At 49.9% G+C, this 24,473-nt stretch overlaps 1 protein-coding gene across 1 annotated transcript in view; it reads right to left on the bottom strand.

The window, feature by feature from the left end:
* Window positions 1-19,145, bottom strand: part of GPR137B (G protein-coupled receptor 137B) — a 58,534-nt gene extending 39,389 nt beyond the window's left edge. The window contains 2 exon segments of the mRNA XM_027530485.1: window positions 18,604-18,998; window positions 19,001-19,145. Coding sequence (XP_027386286.1) covers window positions 18,604-18,998; window positions 19,001-19,016 — 411 coding nt within the window. The 5' untranslated portion in view covers window positions 19,017-19,145.
* Between the last annotated feature and the right edge of the window lie 5,328 nt (window positions 19,146-24,473).

The following is a 24,473-nucleotide window of genomic DNA, read 5'->3' as shown; positions in this document are numbered from 1 at the left end:
ACAGCCAAAAAATTAATTATTAAAAACTTTAATTAAAAAATGTTTATGTCTTGAATTCAACTGGGCCTTTTCAAGCTGTACTTAAAAATTTAAAAACTCTGTCCTGTCCTTCAAGTTAACCCTTAACCTAAGTTCCCTTAAAGCTGTATTTAAATTCCTGGCATTTCAAACTCACATAGTATATATTTAACTTTTGCCCTCACTAAATAAAGTACATAAATGTCTGGACCAAGTTTTTTTTTTTTTTTTTTTTAAATCCAAACTCTCCTACTTATCCCTCCCCCTTTCCTGTCTATGCTCCAGAGAACTTCATTAAAGATTGATTAGTGCCCAGAAGTAGAGCTAACCCTCCTGGGCTGACTCCAGCTCTCTTATCAGGCTGTCCATCTCTTAGAGTCTGTGCTGGCTCCTGCTGACCTCAGCAAGAGCTGGCTAGGAAGGGGACAGGGTTCCTGAGGGAGGGGGCAGACAAGGATGAACTATTCCTCCATATTTTATAGCTACTGCTACTGACAAGGTGAGCTCAGGCTCCTCCCTGTAAAACCAGACCCACCAAATGGGAGGGTAGGATGACAGGGACCATCAGAAGGGCTGGGGACAAGGGAGACCAGATAAAAATTCCAATTCTCCCCACACTCAGATTGATGGTATTTGTGGTAGATCAACTGACACTGAGCACCAAATCTGAGATTAACAATTAAGAAAAGATGGAAAGACTGGTCCCTGACCTCAACAAACTCACAACCAGAGATAGACATGGTGTGAGGAGGTATGAGGAGATGTGAGAAGATGTGAGGAAGTGTGAGGTGATGTGAGGAAACCTGAGGAAATGTGAGGAGGTGAGAGGAGACATGAGAAGCTGTAAGGAGATTTAAGGAGTGAGAGGAGACATGAAGAGGTGTAAGGAGACCTGAAGAGGTATAAGGAGGTGTGAGGACATGGGAAGCGGTAGGAGGAGATGTGTGGAGGTGAAAGGTGTGAGGTGGTGAGGTGTGAGGACATGGGAAGCGGTAGGAGGAGATGTGTGGAGGTGAAAGGTGTGAGGTGGTGCAAGGTGCTGTGAGGAGACATGAAGAGGTGTGAGGAGATGTGTGGAGGAGTGGGGTATGAGGTGGTGTGAGGAGACATGAGGAGGTGTGAGGAGATGTGAAGAGATGTGAGGAGACGTGAAGAGGTATATGGAGATATATGGAGGCGTGGGGTGTGAGGTGATGTGAGGTGGTGTGAGGAGACATGAGGAGGTGTGAGGAGATATGAAGAGATACGTGGAGGTGTGGGGTGTGAGATGATGTGAGGTGGTGTGAGAGACATGAAGAGGTGTGTGGAGGTGTGGGGTATGACGTGGTATGAGGTAGTGTGAGGAAACATGAGGAGGTGTGAGGAGATGTGAAGAGGTAGATGGAGATATATGGAGTTGTGGGGTGTGAGATGATGTGAGGTGGTGTGAGAGACATTAAGAGGTGTGAGGAGATGTGTGGAGGTGTGGGGTGTGACGTGGTGTGAGGAGACATGAAGCGGTGTGAGGAGACGTGAAGAGGTATATGGAGATATATGGAGGTGTGGGGTGTGAGATGATGTGAGGTGGTATGAGGAGACATGAGGAGGTGTAAGGAGACAGGAGGAGGTATGAGGAGATGTGTGGAAATGTGGGATGTGAGATTATGTGAGGTGGTATGAGGAGATGTGAGGTGGTGTGAGGAGACATGAGGAGGTGTGAGGAGATGTGTGGAAATGTGGGGTGTGAGATGATGTGAGGTAGTGTGAGGAGACATGAAGAGGTATGAGGAGATGTGAGAAAGTATGAGGAGATGTGAGGTGGTGTGAGGAGACATGAAGAGGTATAATGAGGAGATGTGTGGAAGTGTGAGGTGGTGTGAGGAGACATGAGGACATGTGTGGAGGTGTGAGGTGATATGAGGTGGTGTGAGGAGACATGAGGAGATGTGAGGAGGTGTGAAATATGAGGAAGTGAGATTATGGGGAGATGAGGCTATCTGAGGGGAACCTGGACTCCCTGGGAAAGGTCAGGGGGGCAGCAGGCTAGGCTGGGATGCAAGTCCAGGTGAGGAAGGAGGCAGCAACCTGAAGTCAGTTAAGGCAGGTGCATATCCCTGGTAAGAGATCACAGAAGCTTTTCAGTAGAATTGACACCATCACAAATCGGAGCTGTGCTTCAAGGTCAGGGGTGGGGGTGCGAGGGGACCAGAGTCAAAGGGCTGGCTAGCGGTTCAGAGAGAAGTTTGTGAAAACAGAGGTGGGTGTTTATGTGGAAATCGAAGACAAAATGTAGTCTAGGGGATGCCTGGGTCTGGGGGCTTGGGGAGATATGGGGTGACTGCTAAGGGTTCCAGGATTTCTTCTGAGGGTGACAAAAAATGTTCCGAACTTTTATGAAACAAAACAGACTCAAAGACATAGAGAATAGACTTGTGGTTGCCAAGGGGGAGGGGGTGGGAGGGATGGACTGGGAGTTTGGGGTTAGCAGGTACAGACTATTACATTTAGAATGGATAAACGAGGTTCTACTGCACAGACGGGGAGCTACATTCAACATCCCAGAATAAACCATAATGGAAATGAATGCAAAAGAGTGTGTGTGTGTATGTAAATGAGTGTGTGTGTATGTATAACTGAGTCACTTTGTTGTACAGCAGAAATCAACACAACTTTGTAAATCAACAATACTTCAACTTTTTAAAAATGTTCTGAAACCGATGGTGGTGATGGCTGTACAAATCTGTGAACATTGAACTTTAAATGGGGAACTGTATAGTGAATTTGTCTCAATCAACATAAAGTAGCAGAAAGGCAGGAAAGGAGCAGGCGGGGGAGGGGCGGGGGAACAGCACGTGGGTGGGCAAATGGGGAGAAGGAAACCCGGGTGCAGGACCATCAGGGTGCTGGGTGCAGCCCAGAAGAGGGACCGGATAACTACAGAGAGCTGGGCCTGGCTCTGGCAGATGGGAATGCGCCTGGAGGAGGAAGTGGGGAACGCTGGACGGAAGGAGGCAGGAGGAAGTGGGAGTGGGGAGTCTATTCTAGAGCGCCAGCCACTCTTTAAAAATGTCTTTGTGAAATGAAAGAGAGATTATTCAAGGGCACTAGGACCAGGTTTAAGATCAGCAGCATGGGCCCCGGGATTACAGAGCAGAGGGAGGGAGAGGCGGGAGGCTGGGATGCAGAAGACAGAGAGGAGCTGAGCAGCAGTTTCCATGGAAACTCCCATCCTGTCGTGGGAATAATGCATCTTCCTCTCACAGATGCCTGTTGGTCTCAGTATCATCTCCATGGCCTTTAAAAGTCCTACTAGAACAGATGTCCATGACAGGAAAGTCAAGTGACATTCTGAAGATTTAATTCAGGTTTGGGGAAGCAGAAATATCACCCCCAAGTTGGCCTGAAGGAGGCTGGGGAGGTGGGGGAGAGCTCACCTCTGTTCCCAGCCCACCCCCACTCTCCTCACTCCCCCACCAGCCCCTCACCCAGATGCAGGCTCTGTGCCCTCCTGGCAACCTTAGGCCCTTCCCATCACCTCTCAGATGACGCAGGACAGCCCAGAGAGCTGCAGCCTATGACGTACTCTCTTGACAGAAGCACAAAGGTTCCAGAAGCAGCCGCTGCCCTGGGCCTCCCTCCCCTCATAAATTACAGCCCCTGTCCGCCTCACTGATTCTATTCCCAGCCTTTGAAGTCCTGCCTGCCTGCCTTTTCCTCCTACCAACCCCAGCTGGCCTTTGCTGCTCCACAGTGATTTCTCCTCCGGTCATACCGGCTGTTTTCTGGCAGGAAGGTCTGCGGCTCTTTCCTGTGGGGATGACAGCGTCCCTTGTGCATTATGCGAAACTAAACAAAAGTAACCTCTTCTGTCCCCAGAGGCAGCAGCCGTGACGGCTCAATGAAACACTATGCCTCCAGACCTGTACTTGATTCACAATTTCTCTAGGTGGCCATTTTGCTTTACAAATTCCAGCCCCCGCTCCCCTCCCCAAGGCATGACCCATGTCAACAGAGTTTCCATTGCGGTACCACCACTTCCTGAAGCAAACAGGTAGGTGGACACTTTGCAACCTTCCCACCCTGAACAGGCTCCAGACCGCAGGCCCAGGCTGGACACTTGGTCCTGCATCTGTGATCCTGCCGGGGGGCGGGGGGCGAAGGCCCCTGGAGACTCTCAGAGCAACTGAGAGGGTCTGCAACTCTGTGTGCACCAAACAGACCCATGTCTAAACCAATCTCTGCCACCCCCATACTATTTTTAAGTGTATGTATGAAAATTCATTTGAAAATGGTACACATTTATGGTAGGTTTAAACTTTGCCATAAACCATGTCACCTACACAAAGAAATAATCTAACCAAAACTCTTGAACCCACCATGAAGTTCAGTTCTTTTGACACTGCTCTGCTTGCTCCAGGGCCTTTTCTCTTTTTTTTTTAAGATTTTATTTTGAAGTAGACCATTTTTTAAGTCTTTATTGATTTTGTTACAATATGGCTTCTGTTTTATGTTTTTTGGGATTTTTGGCCACAGGCATGTGGGATCTTGGCTCCCCAACCAGGGATTGAACCCACACCCCCTACATTGGAAGGTGAAGTCTTAACCACTGGTTTTCCAGAGAAGTCCTGAATTTTATCTCTAATTGAAAAAACACCATTGAAGCCCCCAGCATCTTTCTCCTTGGTTCTGATCCCTCAGAACAGAGAGAATGTCCACCTCACTCTGGTATTCTGAGAGCCAGAAGGCTTCTACTTTTAAGAGGATAAATAATACGTAGTCCGGTCTTGTATGGCATCTCAGTTTGAATCAATGCTTTCCATCCCCTTCTGCAACTTGTCTGTTCACCTGTCATGAGGAGTTTGCAATGTATCGATGCTGAAACACGTGGCTCTCGTTCACGTGTTCTCACTAAGGGCAGTATCCCACTGTCTGTAGGTCACAGATGTGTGTCCATTCCAGCAGAGAGACATTTAAGGATTGTTAAGAGTGTGGGAATTCCCTGGTAACTCCAGTGGTTAGGACTCAGCTCAGAGACAGGGCCCAGGTTTGATCCCTGGTCAGGGAACTAAGATCCTGCAACCCATGCAGGATATATTTAGATATACATAAAACTTAAAAGTGGCTTCCCTCAGGATTCAGATGGTAAAGAATCCACCTTCGAAGTGGGAGACCCAGGTTCGAGCCTGGGGTCAGGAAGATACCCTGGAGAAGGAAATGGCAGCCCACTCCAATATCCTTGCCTGGAAAATTCCATGGACAGAACGGCTTGACAGACTATAGTCCACAGGGTCACCATGACAAAGAGTCAGATATGACTGAGTGACTAAGCACACACACACACACACCAAAAAAAAAAAAAAAACTTTAAAGAAGTGTGGACTCTGGAGCTGGTTTCCCTGGGCTTGAATCCTAACTCTACCAGTGATCAGCTGTGTGACTTTAGAAAAGTTACCTAACCTCTCTGTGCTTCAAGAACCTCATCTGTAAAATGAAACTAATAATCGTGCCCATCTCATAGGTTTCTCTGAGGACGAGGTGAATTCACACAGAGCGCTCACCTATCAGACACCTTCTCAGTGTTTACGTGTGTGGCCTCTGCTGATCTGATTATTATTAGTCCCGGCATTTGCTCTCAAACCACGACTCTAAGCGCACAACTACCAAACTGTGATCATAAATGCTCTCTTGACCATAAAAGGCACTTTCATACTCAAAAAGGCTAGGAACCACTGACACATTCACCATGTGTGCTCGTGATCCCTCTGCGCTGCCCACTTCCTGATATATTGGGGAAATTATGCAAAGCCTGAGGCCCCAGGCTCCCTGGCTGACAGTCATTAGTCTGTGTTTCCACATGCTGAGCATCCTCATTCACCAGAGCAGGGTGGCTCGACCTGCATTTTGTTCATTTCTGGAGTCTGCTAAATCCAAATGCAGATGTCTCCCTTTCTGTAGCAATCCCTTAAGAAGAGCAAGACGGGTCCAGCATTTCAGGTCTCCTCTCTGAGACCTCAAGGGCAGGGGTGACGTCTCTACGTCAGCGGACACTGGCCATGTGTTTAAAGCCACAGGATATATGAAACAGACAACCACCAAACACCTATGACATAGCACGGGGAACTCTACTCAGTACTCTGTAATAACCTAAATGGGAAAAGAATTTGAAAAAGAATAGATCTACATAAAATGGAATCAGTTTGCTCTACACTTGAAACACATTTTTTTAATTAATTAATTTTAATTGGAGAAGAATTACTTTGCAATAATGTGACGGTTTTTGCCATACATCAACATGAACCAGCCACAGGTACACATGTGCCCCCTCCCCATTTCTGAATCCACTCCCACCTTCCTCCCTACCCTATCCCTCTGGGTTTTTCCAGAGCACAGGTTTTGAGCGCTTCATGCATTGAACTTGCACTGGTCATCTATTTTACATATAGTAATGTACATGTTTCAATGCTATTCTCTCAAATCATCCCACCCTCGCCTTCTCGCACTGAGTCCAAAAGTCTGTTCTTTATGTCCGTGTCTCCTTTGCTGCTCTTCATGTTGGATCATCGGTACCGTCTTTCTAAATTCTATATATGTATGTTAATATACAGTATTTGTCTTTCTTTTTCTGACTTACTTCACTCTGTATAATGGCATCAGGTTCATCCACCTCATTAGAACTGACTCAAATGCATTCCTTTTTATAGCTAAGTAATATTCCATTGCATATATGTACCACAACTTCCTTATCCATTCATCTGCCAATGGATATCTAGGTTGCTTCCATGTCTTAGCTATTGTAAATAGTGTTACAATGAACATTGGGGTACATGTGTCTCTTTCAATTCTAATTTCCTCGGGGTGTATGCCCAGCGTTGGGATTGCTGGGTCACATGGCCGTTCTAGTCCCAGTTTTTTAAGAAATCTCCACTCTGTTCTTCATAGTGGCTGTCCCAGTTTGCATTCCTACCAATAGCTAAAACAACATTGTAAATCAATAAAAATTTTTTTTTTAATTTTAAAACCATGGAACCCCATGACAGAAAAAGGAGTATGGCTGTCCACATCATGTCATTCTGGGCACAGGAGCCAAGGCATGCTCTGTGTCCCCACCTGGCTGGGTGTGACAGGCCCCTAGGGAGGTGACTGGCTCCCAAGGTCAGGTCTTCACCCTGTCACCTCCTGCCTTTGAACTTGGCAAGTGCAGGGTTCAAGGAGTGAGTCCTGCTCACTGCCCAGTCTCACACTGACCCTTGGGACACAGAACCCCCCTTAGGTGATCTGCTTTCATAAGCGAGGGGCTTCTCAGGTGACTCAGTGGTAAAAACTCACCTGCCAATGCAGGAGACAGGGGTTTGATCTCTGGGTTAGGAAGATCTCCTGGAGGAGGAAATGGCAACCCACTCCAGTATTCTTCCTGAAGAATCCTGTGGACAGAGGAGCCTGGAGGGCTACAGTCCATGGGGTCACAGACAGTCGGACATGACTGAGAATGATGTTTCACATGTGATCTCGGGATCAACAATGGCGCTGCCTCTTCTCTGAGCTTCAGTAAAGCCCAGAACTCCCTGGAAGCATCCTCAGCCTTCACCCGCCCTCCTGAGAGCTTTCCCGCCAGTCCTGTCCTGCGCTGCTGAGCCAGCAGCTGACAGCCCTCCTTAGGTTCATGCATATTTGCATCCCACCCCCACAGTCAGCCTGGGAGCCCCAAGCAGGCAGGAGCCCAGCCTCATACCTACCCCCGACCCCTCTCAGGGCCCCCTCATAAATGAAGGGACGAGGTCTCAGTGGAGAAGGGTGTCTCCACCTGCCCCCTTCCTTCCTGAAAGCGCCTCTCCTCCTCTAGTTCCCAGTGGTTCAGCCAAGCTCCCCTCTCCTCCAGCCCTGCCCCAGCGGCTCACCAGAGCCTCCCTGTCCCCATCAACTGAACTGCGGCTCCATCTACCCGTGCAACACCCTCCAGGCTGCCCTGCAAGCTCTTGGCTCCACAGTGGCCAAGTCGGGCCCTCAGGCACCACCCATGAGGGCTGGTGACCATATTAAGGCCTTGGAGGGTACACTCGTCCAAACACGCTCAGAGTCACCTAACACAGCACCAAACCTGCCTTCAGTTGCCCTGCTTTTTCCAGTGGCCTCTCTCGCCACACAAACACCTGCGTCCAGGTGTGGGGCTGGCCAGACTGCCGTGAACTTGCCATTTTTGTTGTTGGCTGCACTCGGCTTACTGCATCTTAGTTCCCCAAGGACTGAACCTGGACTCTTGGCAGTGAAAGCGCTGAGTCCTAACCGCTGGACTTTCAGGAATTCCCTGAACCTGCTTTTCTTCTCGTCCCTGATAAACTCTCTTTACCCTCCTGGGCCTCAGTGATTCTCGTAAGATAAGAGGGTCAGAACTAGAGTTCCTCACAGTGACTTCTGCTTTTCAAACTGTGACGCAAAATTCTCAAGAGGGCAGCCCCACAGGGACTGGCAGTCTTGCTTCAATTGGGGATGGGCCCACACTGTTGCAAAGGAGGGAAGGGATGTGGGGCCAGCCACCCCTAGGGCTTCCCCGGGTCCCCTCACTGGTGCGGATGGAGACGGAACAAGGCCCATGAGCCTTCCTGGTATACATCTCCCTCCCGGGGCTCATGAATGGGAAGGGCTGTGGCCACGCAAGGTACCATCATGGTTATGTGTTTCTGAATTGCTCCTGCCATCATCCCAGTTCACAGTTTACCAGCCAGGGCCCTGCCCGTAATTGTTCTACATGTGCTTAAATAAGATGACATTGCATGGCGGGATACATTTCTCCACCCGGGAAGCCTAGATGGGTTACCAGCCAGCCAGACCCCAAGGCTCTAGGAAGATGGTTTTGGTGTGGCTACAGCAGCATCATGCTGTCTCAGCACTGGACCCTGATCCTCGAAGCAAATGATGTATAACTACAAAATAGGTTAACAGCGAAGAAGCCTCAGGTTTATTTTTTTCCTGCAGAAAATAACTTTCTGCCTCGGAAGGAAGGAGAATTCTGAGAATTCTCTTGTCCTTGCTGGGAGCAGGGTGGTATTTATTTTGAACTTTGCATCCCCTGGAAATTCACAAGTTGAAATCCTAACCCCCAGGGTGATGGTGTTAGAAGATCAGGGCTCTGAGCTGTGCTCTTACCAAAGGAACTCAAGGAGCCCTCTCTCGGCTCTCTACCACGTGAGGACACGATGAGAGGTCAGCCGTCCGCAGGCAGGGAGAGGCCCTTGCTAGAACCTGACCCTGCTACACCCCGTCCTTAGATGACTATCAAAAAGTCTACAAACAATAAATGCTGGAGAGAGGGTGGAGAAAAGGGAATGCCCCTACACTGCTGGTGGGAATGTAAATTGGTGCAGCCTCTACGGTAAACAGTATGGAGGTTCCTTAAAAAACTAAGAACAGAGCTATCATATGACCCGGCAATCCCACTCCTGGGCATATATCTGGAAAAAAAAAAAGAATTCAAAAAGATACACGCACCCCATCATCAAGACATGGAAGTAACCTAAATGTCCACAGACAAATGAATGGATAAAGAAGATGTGGTATGTATACACAATGGAGTACTACTCAATCATAAAAAAGAATGGAAAATGACATTTACAGCAACATAGATGGATCTAGAGATTATCATACTGAGTCAGACAGGGAGACAAATATCTGACATCACTTGTATGTGGAATCTAAATAAAAAAGAGATACAAAAGAACTTATTTACAAAATGAAAACAGACTCACTGATTTAGAAAACAAACGTATGGTTACCAAAGGGGAAAGGCTGGGAGGAGAGAGATAAATTAGAGGAGTTTGGGCTTAACATATACATACCACTATATATAAAACAGATAATTAACTAGGGCCTACTGTATAGCACAGGGAATGCTATTCAATATTCTGTAATAACTTAAATGGGAAAAGAACTTGAAAAATGAATAGATACACATATATGTATAACTGAAACACTTTGCTGTAGACCTGAAACTGACATGACATTGTAAATCAGCTATCCTCAAATATGAAATAAAAATTAAAAAAGAAAGCAATGGATTGATTATAAAAAAAAAAAGAAAGAAAGAAAAAGAAAAGAAATATCTGGTGTTGAAGCTGCCCCAGTCTGCAGTGTTCCGTTGTAGGAGCCAACAGACTTAGACAGGGTCAGAGGACGCTCCAGTATCCTGCCCAGAGAACTGCCAGTGGGACCCCCTCCAAGAGAAGGAATGTGGTGACAGAAATTGCTCATGGGAGCAGACACAGGTCTGCAGCTAGGCTGCCCCCAACTCACTGCGGGATACCAGACAGAGACACATTCGACAGCGACCAGGGCAGAGGGGGACAAACTCACATCCCATCAGAGGCAATGAAGGGGAACTTCTCTGGTGGTCCAGTGGTTAAGACTCTGTGCTTCCAATGCAGGGCGGTGTGGGTTCAAACCCTGGTTGGGGAACTAAGATCCCACATGCCGTGTGGCATGGCCAAAAAATTTGAAAATAAAAATTAAAAAAAGAAGCAAGGATGGGAACTGAGAACATCCCAACCCAAGTAGGGACGACTCAAGAGGAAGCAACGAGTGCCACCAACCCTGTGAAGAGCAGTGTGTCGTGGGAGGGGGACACCACTCACAGGGGCCCCAAGGGTTGGGGCCAGCCCTCCCGCCTCTGCATCCCTGGTGGTGGCCTGGATCCCAGGAAGCTGCGAACAAAGGAGGGTAAAAGGATGTGACTTACACTAACAGTAGCAAGGGGCTTCCCCAGTGCCAGTGCCGGAAATCCTGCAGGTTTGATCCCCAGGTTGGGAAGATCCCATGGAGAAGGACATGGCAACCCACTCCAATATTCCTGTCTGGGAAACCCCATGGAGAGAGGAGCCTGGCAGGCTACAGTCCATGGGGTTGCAGAAGAGTCAGACACGACTTAGCGACTAAACAATGACAACAAGTAGCAAAGCCACCTGTTCTTTGTCAAGTGTGTGTCCTGCAGGCAGAATTACAGAGATGATGGAGTGAATTAAGGCCCCAACCTTCCATCGGAAACATCTTACTTATGGTGTCACCACCGTAAGGACTGTCACTAAGTCACAGGGGCCGCTGGCACCACAGAGACAGAACTTACGTGGTCTGTTCTCCCCACTCAAGGTCAAGTTCCCTGAAGGCAGGAACTACATGTGACCATTACCCAGTCTGCACAGCCTGCAGGGAATAACAGGCCTCAGAAGAATGTGTCAAGTGTCCCTCCAAGGATCAGCACATAAGTGAACTGTGGAAGATGCTTACGGTGGCATACCATCCAGCCTTAAAAAAGAAGGAGCTATGACACAGATGAACCCTGGAGACATCATGCTAAGTGAGAGAAGCCAGACACAAAAGGCCACTTAGTGTATGACCCTCTGATATGAAGTATCCAGAACAGGGGGCCTCCCAGGTAGCACTAGTGGTAAAGAACCTGCCTGCCAATGCAGGAGACATAAGAGATTCGGGTTTGACCCCTGATTCAGGAAGATCCCCTGGTGGAGGGCATGGCAACGCACTCCAGTATTCTTCCCCAGAGACTTCCATGGACGAAGGAGCCTGGTAGACTACAGTCCACAGGGTCACAAAGAGTCGAACACAACTGAAGCGACTTAGCATGCACGCAGGCATGTACATCCAGAGCAGACGGGTGTTTGCCAGGGGCTGGGGTGAGCGGGGAAAGTGGACTGACTGCTGAATGAGTGTGGAGGGTGTTTCTGGAGTGACAAAAATGTTCTGGAACTGATCAGCAGTGACCATTGCATAAAAATGTCAATGCACTAAAGGCCACACTAAGTCGTACATATTAAAATGGTTAATTTTACAGCATGTGAATGTCACCCCAATTTTAAGAACATACTTGTCGAGTGAATGAAATGAATCTCCAAATTCATGTCCGCAGACTGTGTGACTCAGGATCGGGGTTCAGGGGCCAGCCAGGCTCCCGTTCAGCCCACGTGCCTCCACTCCTGGTCACACACCACCCACGGACCGTCACATCTCCTGACGGGCAGTGCGACCTCTGGCATCTCTTAGGTCTGGGTAGCCGGGGGAGGGTATATGAGGCAGGGTGCAGGCCAGGGAGCTGATTTCAGCCCATGTAGACATTTACCCTGTGTTTTACACACTATGTAGCCTCGCTGGTGGGTGTGTCATTAAAAGGCGGGGAGCGGAGGACATCATAAGACGTCCAGCCCAAGGCCCCTCACCTGTGTTTCCCCAGGCTCTGCAGGCGGGGAGAGGACCCCGTGGGTGGCATGCAGCTCTGTTTGTTTCTGTCTTCCCCTACAGTCTGTGGCCCCTGGGGGCACAAATCCAGCTGTCTCTGACCCCGGACACCTGCGCACAGGTGACTGATGTGTTCACTGAGTAAATTACACTCTGTAACCTGGAGACAAGAAGCCACGGCATGGCATGGCTTGTTTCCAAAGTGCCCGAAGGACCTGCCCCCGAAACAGCAAGGTGACACACACTGGACTTGTCCAAAGTTTGTCCCATGAACTGAGCCCAGCCTGCAATCTGTTATCCTATGGCCTACGAGCTTAGAACAGCTTTTTTTAAAAAATCTTTTTAAAGAGATGTCTTAAAAAAAAAAAAATTACGCAACAGAGATCATGTGTAGCTACAAGGCCTAAAATATTGACATGGATACCATCACGACTTCCTTTCCTGTGCTTTCCACACCCAAGTTTAAGGAAACGAGACACTACAACCACGGGGTCATCTGTCCTCAGAGGTTAACAGACTCTAAGCTTCAGCCATGGGATAAATCAAAAGTAAAATATTTACAAGCCTCCGTAGACCTCCAGGGGCGCATACGTGCCAGGGATGGTCAGCACTGTGTGCTGACCCCATCCGTCTGGAGAAAATCGACCCGTCAGACCCACAACCAAGAGGCTTCTCTCCTCGCCCTGGAGCTGCAAGGCAATCAGAAATCGGGGGACGACAGCAGATTTTGGATCACATACGATGTTGTTCTCAAAAACCTAAGACAGGGATGTCATTCGGATGAGGGGCTGTCAATTTCATCGATGCTGCTCTCCGATCGTCCCGCCCCTCGGTGCTTCACCCCGCGCCCCCGAGCTGATGGCTCTGGGGACCGGAAAATGGGGCCCAGCACAGCCCTCTGGTGGGGAGGGCACTGCCGCTGGACATGCCAGCACAACCCACCTGAGCAACCAAGAGCCTTAGCACAGTGCTCTCTTTCTGCCTCCCTGCTAGTTCCTGCTTGTCTGCGGGAGAGTCAGGAAAGCAGAAGGATGCAGCAAAACCCTACAGGCTTTAGAGTGTGGGGACCCAAACTCAGGCTCTCAGTCCCGTCCGCCTCTGTGTGCGTGTTTAGTCTCTCAGGCGTGTCCGACTCTCTGCGACCCTTTGGATCAGAGCCCGCCAGGCTCCTCAGTCCCTGAGATTTTTCAGGCAAGAATACTGGAGAGGGTTACTATTTCCTTCTCCAAGGGATCTTCCTGACCCAGGGATCGAACCTGCCTCTCCTGTGTCTCCTGCACTGCAGGCAGATTCTTTACCCGCTGAGCCACTGGGAAAGCCCCTCAGATACGCTGAGAGGAGGCTAACTTTTCCCACAAGGGCCGAAGGCGTGAAATTTCGTTCCCCTGATGCTGCTGCCCTACTACACAGAAGCAGCCAAGAGTCAGGGAAGAGAAAACAAAGAGTGAGGGCTTTGAGGAAAGATCTGAGGAGACTGGGCTGTAAAATTAGAAAGCTGCTTTTAGGGTGTGGGGGATTTTTAGCAGTAAAATTAGGAGTTGACTTCCTGGGGGCTGCTGGTGGTAAATGGTAGACTGAACGCTAGTAAGGAACCTGTGAACCTGTGCGTGTGTGCATGGACACACTACAGGTGTGTACACACACATACCACACACACAGCTCTGGCAGCTGCGAGCCCACTCAGCGACCACAAGGAGCCGGTGCACGGGTCAGGAGGCCACACGTGGTGCAGACGTGAGGATTCCCCGCCCCTGTGTGACTGCGTGGCCCCAGTTCTGAAATAAAATCCCTGGGGACCAACAAACTCTTGCCCTGTGTGTTCCTAAGCTTCTTACTCCTTCATAATCACCAAGACGCCTAGAAGCTTCCCTCTTCACAACTCCTAGATGAGGGCCTGGCACACAACAGATTCAGTAAACGTTCGTGATGAAATGGACTGCCAAGAACCACAGCGAGATCCACTCACGCCTGAGGTCACCACCTCCTCCTCCCTTTTCCCGATGCAGGTGAAGACAGGGTCCCCGGATTAGATTTTCAGATGCCTCCTTGTTTCCTGTCAGCAGAGATAAGGACCAGGATGCATTTCAAGGGGCCAGGGGAGGCGGGGGGTTGTTGTGTGCAGCTAGCACTCTTCCTGGCTCTGCGTGCCTAGCTAGGGACCCTGGACAAGTCACCAGGATCCTCGAGGCCTCGGTTGGCTGTGTGCAGAATGAAGGTGGAGCTTCTGGACCACCCAGGCCCATCAGCTCTTGGGGTCAGGAGCCGCAGCCGTGAGGAACCAGTGACTTCCAACCTCTTCCCAAGGCGAGGCCAGGTGCCACTGCCATTCGACAAACATGAAGGTTGCAGGTTGGAGGGAAAAGTCATTTCAGTGACACAGTGGGTAATGAAGGGCCGAGCCAGTGCTGGGGCCTGACCTTCAGGACTGCGGTTTGGCCAGAGTCTGGGCTCTGGCTATTAAAAGATGCAGACAGAGCATCTCAACTGAGGGAGAGGAGGGGATGAGGGATGCAGTGCCAACGGCACCTCCTTTAACCTGCTCCAACCCGGAGGGAGGGTACTAGGAGCACCCTTGTCCTACAGCAGGTCAGTAACCCAGCTCTGCCCAGAGAGCCCAAGGAGGGCTGGCTCCTTAGGCTCCGTCCCCTGAGTCACAGGTCTTTGCAAGCTCACCACGACTCCCTGGCCACCATGAGTCCCAAGCTCTCACTGTGAACTCTAACCCCCACCATGACCCCTAGGATCCCACCATGAGATGCAACACCCATCATGACAACTAGGCCTACACCATGAGTTCCAACCCCCACCTTGACCCCCAGACTCCCACCATGAGATCTAACACCATCATGACCCCCAGACCCCCACCATTAGCTCCAAAATCCACCATGACCCCCAGACCCTAACCATTAGCTCCAACACCCAACCTGACCCCCAGATCCCCCACCGTGAGCTCCAACATCCAACATGACCCCCAGACCCCCACTATGAATTCCAACCCCCACCGTTACCCCCAGACCCCCACCATGAGATCCAACCCCCACCATGACTCCCTGGCCCCCAACAAGAGCCTCAGGCGCCCACAGGAAAGCCCCTGCATCCTCCCACCCACACTCTTAAGGCATAGTAGGTGCTGGCTCCTACGTCACTGTCTGTTAATCAAACCACCTCCTTCCCATGGGAGGGTTCACTTCTTTTCCTTCCTCAAACCAGCCTGTAATGGTAGGAGTCTGCCTCAGGGCTTAAGACGAGGCTGCACCAGGGGGAAGCTGAGCCCGCCACACTCATTCACACCCAGGAACCCCAGGAGTCTGAGGTCCAGGCCCAAAATTCTAGGGGGGGACAGCTGGGGGACATACCCACCCAGGTGTGACTGAGCTGCCAGGACCCTCTGACCCAGTTCTGCAGACAGACCTGCCTCACAGGGGACTTCACTGGCCCAGAAGCTGGCAGCCCTGGCCCTGGTGCCTCTACCATACAGCCTGGTGGGCGGAGGGCTTACCACACCTCATGCACAGAGACCCCTGTGCACCTCAGGTCTCAGGGTCCTGCCTCCTCTAAGACACCTTTAAAAAGCAAATGAGCACTGAGCTAGAAGAACAGATTCTGGAGTATATGTCTCCACTCCAACCTCGGCCCTGCAAACTCCTAGAGCAGCAGGAGCTGAGCAGGAGTCTGCTGGACCCAGCAGGGCCTGGAGCTGGAAACAACTCAATGCCTGGGGCTTCAAGGAGAGCCCAGACACTCGGAGCCAGACATATACACACAGAGCCTGCTAACGACTGAACCAGTCCCACCAGGAGCTGGAGAGAGGAATCTCCTGCAGTCTTCGAAACTGAAATATACTCTCCCTGAAATCCCTTGACTTATTACTCACCTGTGTTAGATGTATACTTGGCATCTCCTCAATTGGATGCCAAGCTCCCAGAGGACACGATATGACATTCAGAGGAGGGTATGCTTTCCCACTGTAAGAGGTTTCAAATACTGTACCATGAAGGACAAGCCTGGCACTCTGATGTTACAGACATGGGTGTGATTCCTGGCTCTAGGGCTCACTGGCTGTGTGACCCTGAGGGAGTCATATATAACCTCCCTGGCCTTCCTCTGAAAAACGGGGACACCATCCATCCTTCCTTCAGAGGGTAGTTGGGAAGAATAAATAAGACCTCTCAGAACCGTGCCTAGCATACAGCACAGGGTTCTTCATTGTAAGCCACTACCCACCAGCCTCCAAAATCTGATTTACATGCTCTAAGAGGGGGCTTAAGCCGCAGTAATCCTTAATGCTCCCCCGGCCATTCCAGTGGTTGAAGAACCTGGCCTAACAGAAGGCACATGAGAGGGGTGGGGGGAGAGGGATGTTGGAGCTGGGAGTCAAAGGGCGACCCCTTTAAAACACCCTGGAAGTATCAGACTATTTGCAGGAAGCCAGGGAACAGCTCATCTGCCAGGGTGTCTGTGATGCCAGCAGTTAGTACCACCTACTCCTGCCAGCCACCCTGGAGATATAAAGAAAACAAGACCTGGGAGTCATCAAGAAACCAGGGTGGTGGCTTGTGGCCTCTCGGCTTGCGAGGCTGTCGGCCTGGTCACTCTTTCCCTCACTCAGCATTTACTCGCCAACCAGCAGATGGTGCAGAAAATGTGTGGCTCTGCGCCTAATCCAGCTCTGAGGGCAAATTTTGCATGTGACTACCAGACAGCCATGGCCGTGCTCTAAGTTGTCCTTTTTCCTTCTCAAAAAGGGACCTGACCACAACATGCCATCAGACCATTGTCACAGTTCTTGAAGGAACATCAACATACCTGACTTCTGAATCTTACTGGAATCACCCACTTTGGATCCAATAAAAAAAAAAAAAAAAGCAGTCAGAGTGTCTGCACTGTAGCTGACTGCCTGAACTGGTTTTTGGATTTAAAAGCTGTATTTGGACAGATGACATACACGACTCATGGACTGGAAAATATGCTAATACACTGGACGGAGGAGACTGCTTTATCTATAGATACCTTTTGATAAAATTACAATTGCTACTTATGCTAGCTTTTAGCCAAAAGTGTTTCCTCCAAATTGTTGATCAGAGGCTCCCTTTACACCAAAGTAATTCTTATTCTACCCTTTCTTCCTTTTTTTTTTTCCAACAACAGCATTTTTTTTCTTTTTAAGATTTTTTTGGATGTGGGCCACTTTTAAAGTTTTTACTGAATTTGTTACAATACTGCTTCTGTTTTATGTTTTGGATTTTTGGCTGCAAGGCATGTGGAATCTTAGCTCCCCAACTAGGGATTGAACTTGCACCCCCTGCATTGGAAGGTGAACTCCCAACAGCATTTTCTTTTAATAAATAAGGACACTATTAAAAGGAATGTAATGCTTGCTGGCACAAAGCGTCTAGCCAAGCGACAGTTCTTAAACTCCCCTTACCAGATCATCGTTGGCCTTCCCCCTGGACAGGGTCCTAGTGAAAATGGACATTTTAGTGCTTGGAAAGCTAATGGGAAGCAGAGATGCTGCTGCTGATGACAGTATTGTGCTATTACACGTTTATACAATACTTTACACGCTCTTTGCAAGACACTTTCCAATTACTGTACTTAAGTCAAGCGTCACAGCAGCCAAGTCAATTCGCACGTTCTCCCATTAGCTTATTAACAATCTGCTCATAAATCGACTCCGCAGTGCCTGTAAAAGGGCGCCAGGAAACTTATGGCTTTTTCTCGGGGCCTCTCAGATGAGCTCAGGGAAACCCTGAGCTCTCGAGGCATCAGCTCGGGAGCTAGGTGCAACCGCGACGGCTGTGTAGCAATCCTGTGTAATGAGTGAGCAGGCTGCCCTTCAGCAGGGCTCCCATACTGGAGGCTCCAAACATTTCATCCAAACCAGGGCCGTCCCACTCTGTCCTCAAAAAAGCCAGCGTCTGGCCCCAATCTGGAGGCCAAGGTGGCAGCGGGTTTTCCAGGCTGGTGGTCAGATGCTTTGGGACGAGGGGACAGAGGGGAAACTGGAGTGCCAGTCTCCTTGGTGGGCACATCTCCCATCAGTACCGAGTCTGATGTGTGCACGGAGATGCTGCCGCGCCCTGCGCGCTGAGTGATGCCGACTTGCGGGCAGAGGATGACGGGCGGCCGCCAGCCCTCACTCTCCTTTCCCTTCCCCTTCTCCTCCTTCGGGAATGAGACGGCGTTACCTGGGACAAAGGCCTGCAGTAGGACAGGGCTCGGACCACCCCAGAATCAATGCTTTCCACACACCCCGCACACACACACTTAGCCCCAGGGCTCTGTGACCTGCTCCCGCGGCTGCCATCGCCCCCGCCAGGTGAGCACCCTCCAGGTGTCTCCCGCCGGCGGGGGCGGCCTCCCGCGACTCACCTGCGTGAAATACAAGTTCATCAGCGTAAGGGTGAAGAACTGGAGGCACACGGGGAAGCAGTAGAGCAGCCAGAAGACGAAGGGGCTGAGCGCGTTGGCCGCCACGAAGTCTTTGAAGTAGAAGGAGAAGAGGACGGTCCGCAGGGAGGCCCAGAAGAGGCAGAGGAAGAGGAAGACGCTCTGGTAGCTGAGCCGCTTGTGGCGATAGCGCAGCACCAGCCAGAGCTGCACGTAGATGAACACGAAGAGCAGCGAGTAGAACACGGTGTAGACGATAGTGAGGCCGAGCTTCACGTAGGGGGGCACGGCCGGGGTCAGTGTGGGCGGCAGCGAGTCGTTGCGGAGGGGGTCCCACGGCTGGGCCTCCATCGGGCCAGGGGCGCTGCGGCGCGGCCCGGACGCTCCGGCTTCATCTGGGCTCGCGGCCGCCGCCACCCCCGCGGGGGTCTCCGCGCATCGCGCTCAACCCGGAGCCGGGCGACTGGAGGAAAGAAAACAAGCCGCACTTCCTCCCCCGGCACCACATGATTCACTGGGGCGGCCTTTGTCTGCGATTGGCAGCGCCGCGCCCGCCGCCCCCGCGCGCCCGCCAGCCCCGCGCGCCCCGGCTCTGCCCTGCGCGCCCCCCACCCCGAACACCGCCCCCAGCGCCGCGCCCCCCGGCCCGCCCCCTGCCCGGCCTCCAGGCCCCCGGAGCCCCGCCCCCTGCCCCGCGCGCTCCGCACCCCTCCTGCTCGGCCCCACCCCCCGCCCCGCGCGCCCCCGCGCCGCCCGCCTGTAGCCCCCGCAGAACCACCCGCTGCAGCGTCGCCCACCGGACAGATGCCCGCGCTTCGCGCTCTCCGCTGATGGTTACTTGTTGTTTTGCAACAAGAAGTTATTTCAACAGCGACAAACGTTACAAAAAACATTTTTTTTTTACTTTCAAAATAAAACTTTACGACTCTGTGGCAATGAAGTCACTGCCGTTTTTCCTTTTTCATACTGGAGTGATGTTTATTTCTAAATCCAGAAATGCCAAAGACAGGGTTTGTGTTTTTGAGGTCAGGTTTGTATACGCCGAGTGAGGAAAAGAATGGTCCCTATGACTGCCGCCTGGTCTCGGTGGTAAGCACGGCTCTTTCCTCCCGGAGAGCCACAGGGAGCGCCCCACACGGTGCTCCCGCGGCGGGGTGGGGATGTTCACCCCTCACCTCCCGGGAAAGCAGCTAGGGCAGCCTCGGAGGGAGCCCCCCGACTTCAGAGTGGGGGTGACCGCCTCTGATTCCGATGCAACCCCTGCCACCCGTGCAGCAGGGCGGTCTGCGCATCAGACAGACAAGCCCTCTCGTTTGGCCGTGGCAGAGGAGTCGCTCCTCGGAGGTCATGACTCAGTCTACATCCCCAGGGGGCCTCTCTACCATCACCTTAGGGGTGCTGGAGTTGTAGAGTGCCGTGGAGGAGCGGGCTCGCCAAGCTGCCCTCTGGAAGCCGTTCTAGGCAAGCGGTTTCGGTAAACAGAAGAAACAGACCGGTATCTCCAAGACTCCAGTAATATCTTGTGATTTATTTTCTCATCTCAAGTTAATAGTCGACTTTGTTCCTAATCGTGTGTTCTCTTTCAAACAGCGTCCTCCCCCTCCCGGCCCCGCACCGGTGGAACATAGACCAGCCGTGCGTTTCCAACCAATTATTTAGTTCTTGCACCCTGCTCTTAAGTTTCCGGTGCTTCATCAGGTGCCTTTGGTGTCAAGCTCCTTTTCTAGTTACTCGCTCCTTTCCCTTTCTCTCTTGCCGTCATTGTTCTGAGGATAAAGTTCAAACTCCTACCCTAGCTCACCTCATTGACTTGTCCCTTAAGAGGTGTTAAATGAATGTTAACACCTCTTAACTACTGTTGCCAAGGAAAGCTTTCCACCCCTGACTCCAACAGTTGGCCAAATCCTATTCTTCTGTAAGGGGGTTGGTTACTTCCTCCAGAGAGCCTTTTCTAACCACATCACCATGGACTCAGTATAGGGTGGGTTGAAGAAACAAGGTTTTCCTGGTGGCTCTGTTGGTAAAGAATCTGCCGACAATGCAGGAGACCACCTGCAAGGCAGGTGACCTGGGTTCTATCTCTGGGTGGGGAAGGTCCCCTGGAGAAGGAAATGGCAACCCACTTAAGTATTCTTGCCTGGAGAATCCCCATGAACAGAGGAGCCTGGCATGTTATAGTCCATTGGGTCGCAACAGTTGGACACAACTTAGTGGGTAAACCACCACTATTAAGAAACAAGTGAAGTGAGTGACAGTTATGCAAAGATACCTTCATCTTCATATGTGTTCTGTATCCAAATTTCCTCTTTATATACTAACTCCAGGGCTTCCCTGATAGCTCAGTTGGTAAACAATCCACCTGCAATGCAGTAGACCCTGGTTCGATTCCTGGGTTGGGAAGATCCGCTGGTGAAGGGATAGGCTACCCACTCCAGTATTCTTGGGCTTCCCTTGTGGCTCAACTGGTAAAGAATCCACCTGCAATGTGGGAGACCTGGGTTCGATCCCTAGGTTGGGAAGATCCCCGGGAGAAGGGAAAGGCTACCCACTCTAGTATTCTGGCTTGAAAAATTCCATGGACTGTATAGTCCATGGGGTTGCAAACAGTTGGACACAGATGAGCGACTTTCACTTTGACCAGTCATGTTAGATTAGGACCCACTCTAATGATCTCATCAAGCAATAGTTACAACTGGACATGGAACAACAGCCTGGTTCCAAATAGGAAAAGGAGTATGTCCAGGCTGTATATTGTCACCCTGCTTATTTAACTTCTATGCATCATGAGAAACACTGGGCTGGAAGAAGCACAAGCTGGAATCAAGATTGCTGGGAGAAATATCAATAACCTCAGATATGCAGATGACACCACCCTTATGGCAGAAAGTGAAGAGGAACTCAAAAGCCTCTTCATGAAAGTGAAAGAGAAGAGTGAAAAAGTTGGCTTAAAGCTCAACATTCAGAAAATGAAGATCATGGCATCTGGTCCCATCACTTCATGGGAAATAGATGGGGAAACAGTGGAAACAGTGTCAGACTTTATTTTGGGGGGCTCCAAAATCACTACAGATGGTGACTGCAGCCATGAAATTAAAAGACGCTTACTCCTTGGAAGGAAAGTTATGACCAACCTAGATAGCATATTCAAAAGCAGAGACATTACTTTGCCAACAAAGGTTCATCTAGTCAAGGCTATGGTTTTTCCTGTGGTCATGTATGGATGTGAGAGTTGGACTGTGAAGAAAGCTGAGCGCCGAAGAATTGATGCTTTTGAACTGTGGTGTTGGAGAAGATTCTTGACAGTTCCTTGGACTGCAAGGAGATCCAACCAGTCCATCCTGAAGGAGATGAGCCCTGAGATTTCTTTGGAAGGAATGATGCTAAAGCTGAAACTTCAGTACTTTGGCCACCTCATGCGAAGAGTTGACTCATTGGAAAAGACTCTGATGCTAGGAGGGATTAGGGGCAGGAGGAGAAGGGGACGACAGAGGATGGGATAGCTGGATGGCATCACCCACTCAATGGACATGAGTTTCAGTGAACTCCGGGAGTTGGTGATGGACAGGGAGGCCTGGCGTGCTGCGATTCATGGGGTCGCAAAGAGTCAGACACGACTGAGTGACTGACTGAACTGAATGATCTCATCTTTTATTATTATTGTTGTTATTATTAACTTGGGTAAATTTATTTAATATATTATTAACACAAATATAATATGGCATGCATATGACACAGCAAGGAATTGAGTCCTCAGGCCCTCATAATCTCCCAATTCTTATTCTTTCCAATTGGTCCCCTAACCATCCATGAGAGACAAGAGAAGTTTGTGATTAAAGTTGGATATTTTAAGTCAGGAACCCACATAACCTCTCTTTTGGTTTAGTTGTGGTTGCAAAAGATAAGATACGATTTTAGCATAGTCAGTGAAAGTCTCTGGTTTCCAGATTGCCTGTAACTAGAATTTAAGATCCTGCCAAGGGCTTCCCCGGTGGCTCAGATGGTAAACAATCTGACCGCAAAGCAGGAGACCGGGGTCTGATCCCTGGATGGGGAAGATCCCCTAGTGAAGAGAATGGCTACCTACTCCAGTATTCTTACCTGGAGAATTCCTTGGACAGAAGAGCAAAGAGTCAGACATGACTGAGTAACTAACACAACCACAATCACTTCTTAAGCCTTCTGGACTTAGCATCAGCCACTCCACCCCACAGCTTTCAAATCCTTCGTGCCCTTCATGCTGTTCTCTGGCAGCCACCACTTGGTTTCTCAATGCCTTAACTTCAATGGGACCTCCACTGTGTTGGGTGACCTTCACACAAGCAACCACAAGTAACATTGTACCTATCTTAATACAACTTGAATTTTAACTGCCCTGAGATCCAACCAGACAATCAATCTCAAATTCAATCCCATCCCCTGAAGGTATGTGGCTGTCACTTACCCCACTGTCAATTTCAGCACTTCTCAGGATTCTTGATTACAAGCAAGAGAAATAAATTTTGTTTAATTTCTTTTACCCCAGTCTCTGCCTTCTTCTTTACATGTGTCCAAATTTCCTCTTTTTCTACTGACTCCAGTCATATTGGATTAGGACCCACTCTATTGACCTCATCTTTGATTATTAAACTTTGGTAAATTTAAGCAGAAAAAGAATGTATTAAAAGGTACTTTATGTAGCTCACAAAATCCTCAGGAGCTCTGGAGGAGTTTGGAAGCTAAGAAAGAAGAATGACACCCAAGATAATGCTGCAGAACTGGTTCTGTAGGAATACTTTTGCTGCCACGCCAGGCTCTTACGTGGTAGCTTGCACCACAGACCTCCCCCGGTGCTGGCCATTGGAAATGGCCTCTATCAACTAGGAATGAAGATAATGCAAAGGACAGAAAACCTGGCTAGTAATGGGTTAAACATAAATGCTTATTTTTCTCATCTATCTAGAAGTTAGCAGCTGCAAACGTGGAATCAACTCTAAAAAATCGGCCAGGAAGACTGGTTCTTTCAGTCTGCTTTACTACCCTTAGCTTATTAGCTTTAATCTTCAGAGTTGTTCCCTCCTGGTTGCAAGATGGCTGCTGCAGGCCCAGATATTGCATATACAGTCAAGGTAGAAATTGAGAGAAGACAGAAAGGGTGATTCCTGTATCAAGAAGGTAAAAGTTTTCCAGAAATCTCAAGACAAAGCTCCATCTATATCTCCCCAGCCAGAAGTGTGCCATACAGCCATCCAGAGAGAGAAGAAAAGAAGTTAGGAGTGCATGCCCAGCCTGGATGAGGCTCAGAAAAAGGTTGGTAAAGGATGTTGGGGGAGTGAATCCCTCTCTAGAATAGAGTATATAGTTCATGCTGCTTTGAATCAAGAGCTTCCAATTCGAAGTCTGGGGCAGATCCATTTGATTGACTGAGCCTAGACCACGTGCCCACATCCCAGCAGCAATAGTGGCTAGGAACATGAGAATGTAGCATCTTCTGCTTCCACAGTGGGTGCTTCTACTTCTGAGAGTAGGAAACTCCCCAGTGTAGCAAGGGAGTTCAGATGCTGGGGGTACAAACTGGTGGCAAATAATTTCCTATACAGCTATAGATTTCCCCAGTTGATTATATATGTGTGCATGCTCGTCACTCAGTTGTGTCCAACTCTTTGTGACCCTGTGGACTGTACCCTGCCAGGCTCCTCTGTCCATGGGATTTTCTAGGCCAGAATACTGCATTGGGTTGCCATTTCCTACTCCAGGGGATCTTCCTGACCCAGAGATTGAACCCACATCTCTTGTGTCTCCTGCACTGGCAGGCAGGTTCTTTCTACTGCACCACCTACGAAGCGCTGGATGAGTATATGCACATAGTTAAAAGT

This window comes from Bos indicus x Bos taurus, chromosome 28 (genome assembly GCF_003369695.1).
Source record: "Bos indicus x Bos taurus breed Angus x Brahman F1 hybrid chromosome 28, Bos_hybrid_MaternalHap_v2.0, whole genome shotgun sequence".
Lineage (NCBI taxonomy): Eukaryota > Metazoa > Chordata > Mammalia > Artiodactyla > Bovidae > Bos > Bos indicus x Bos taurus.
Note: the sequence above shows the minus strand (reverse complement) of the source record. Positions and strands in the feature narration are given on the sequence as shown.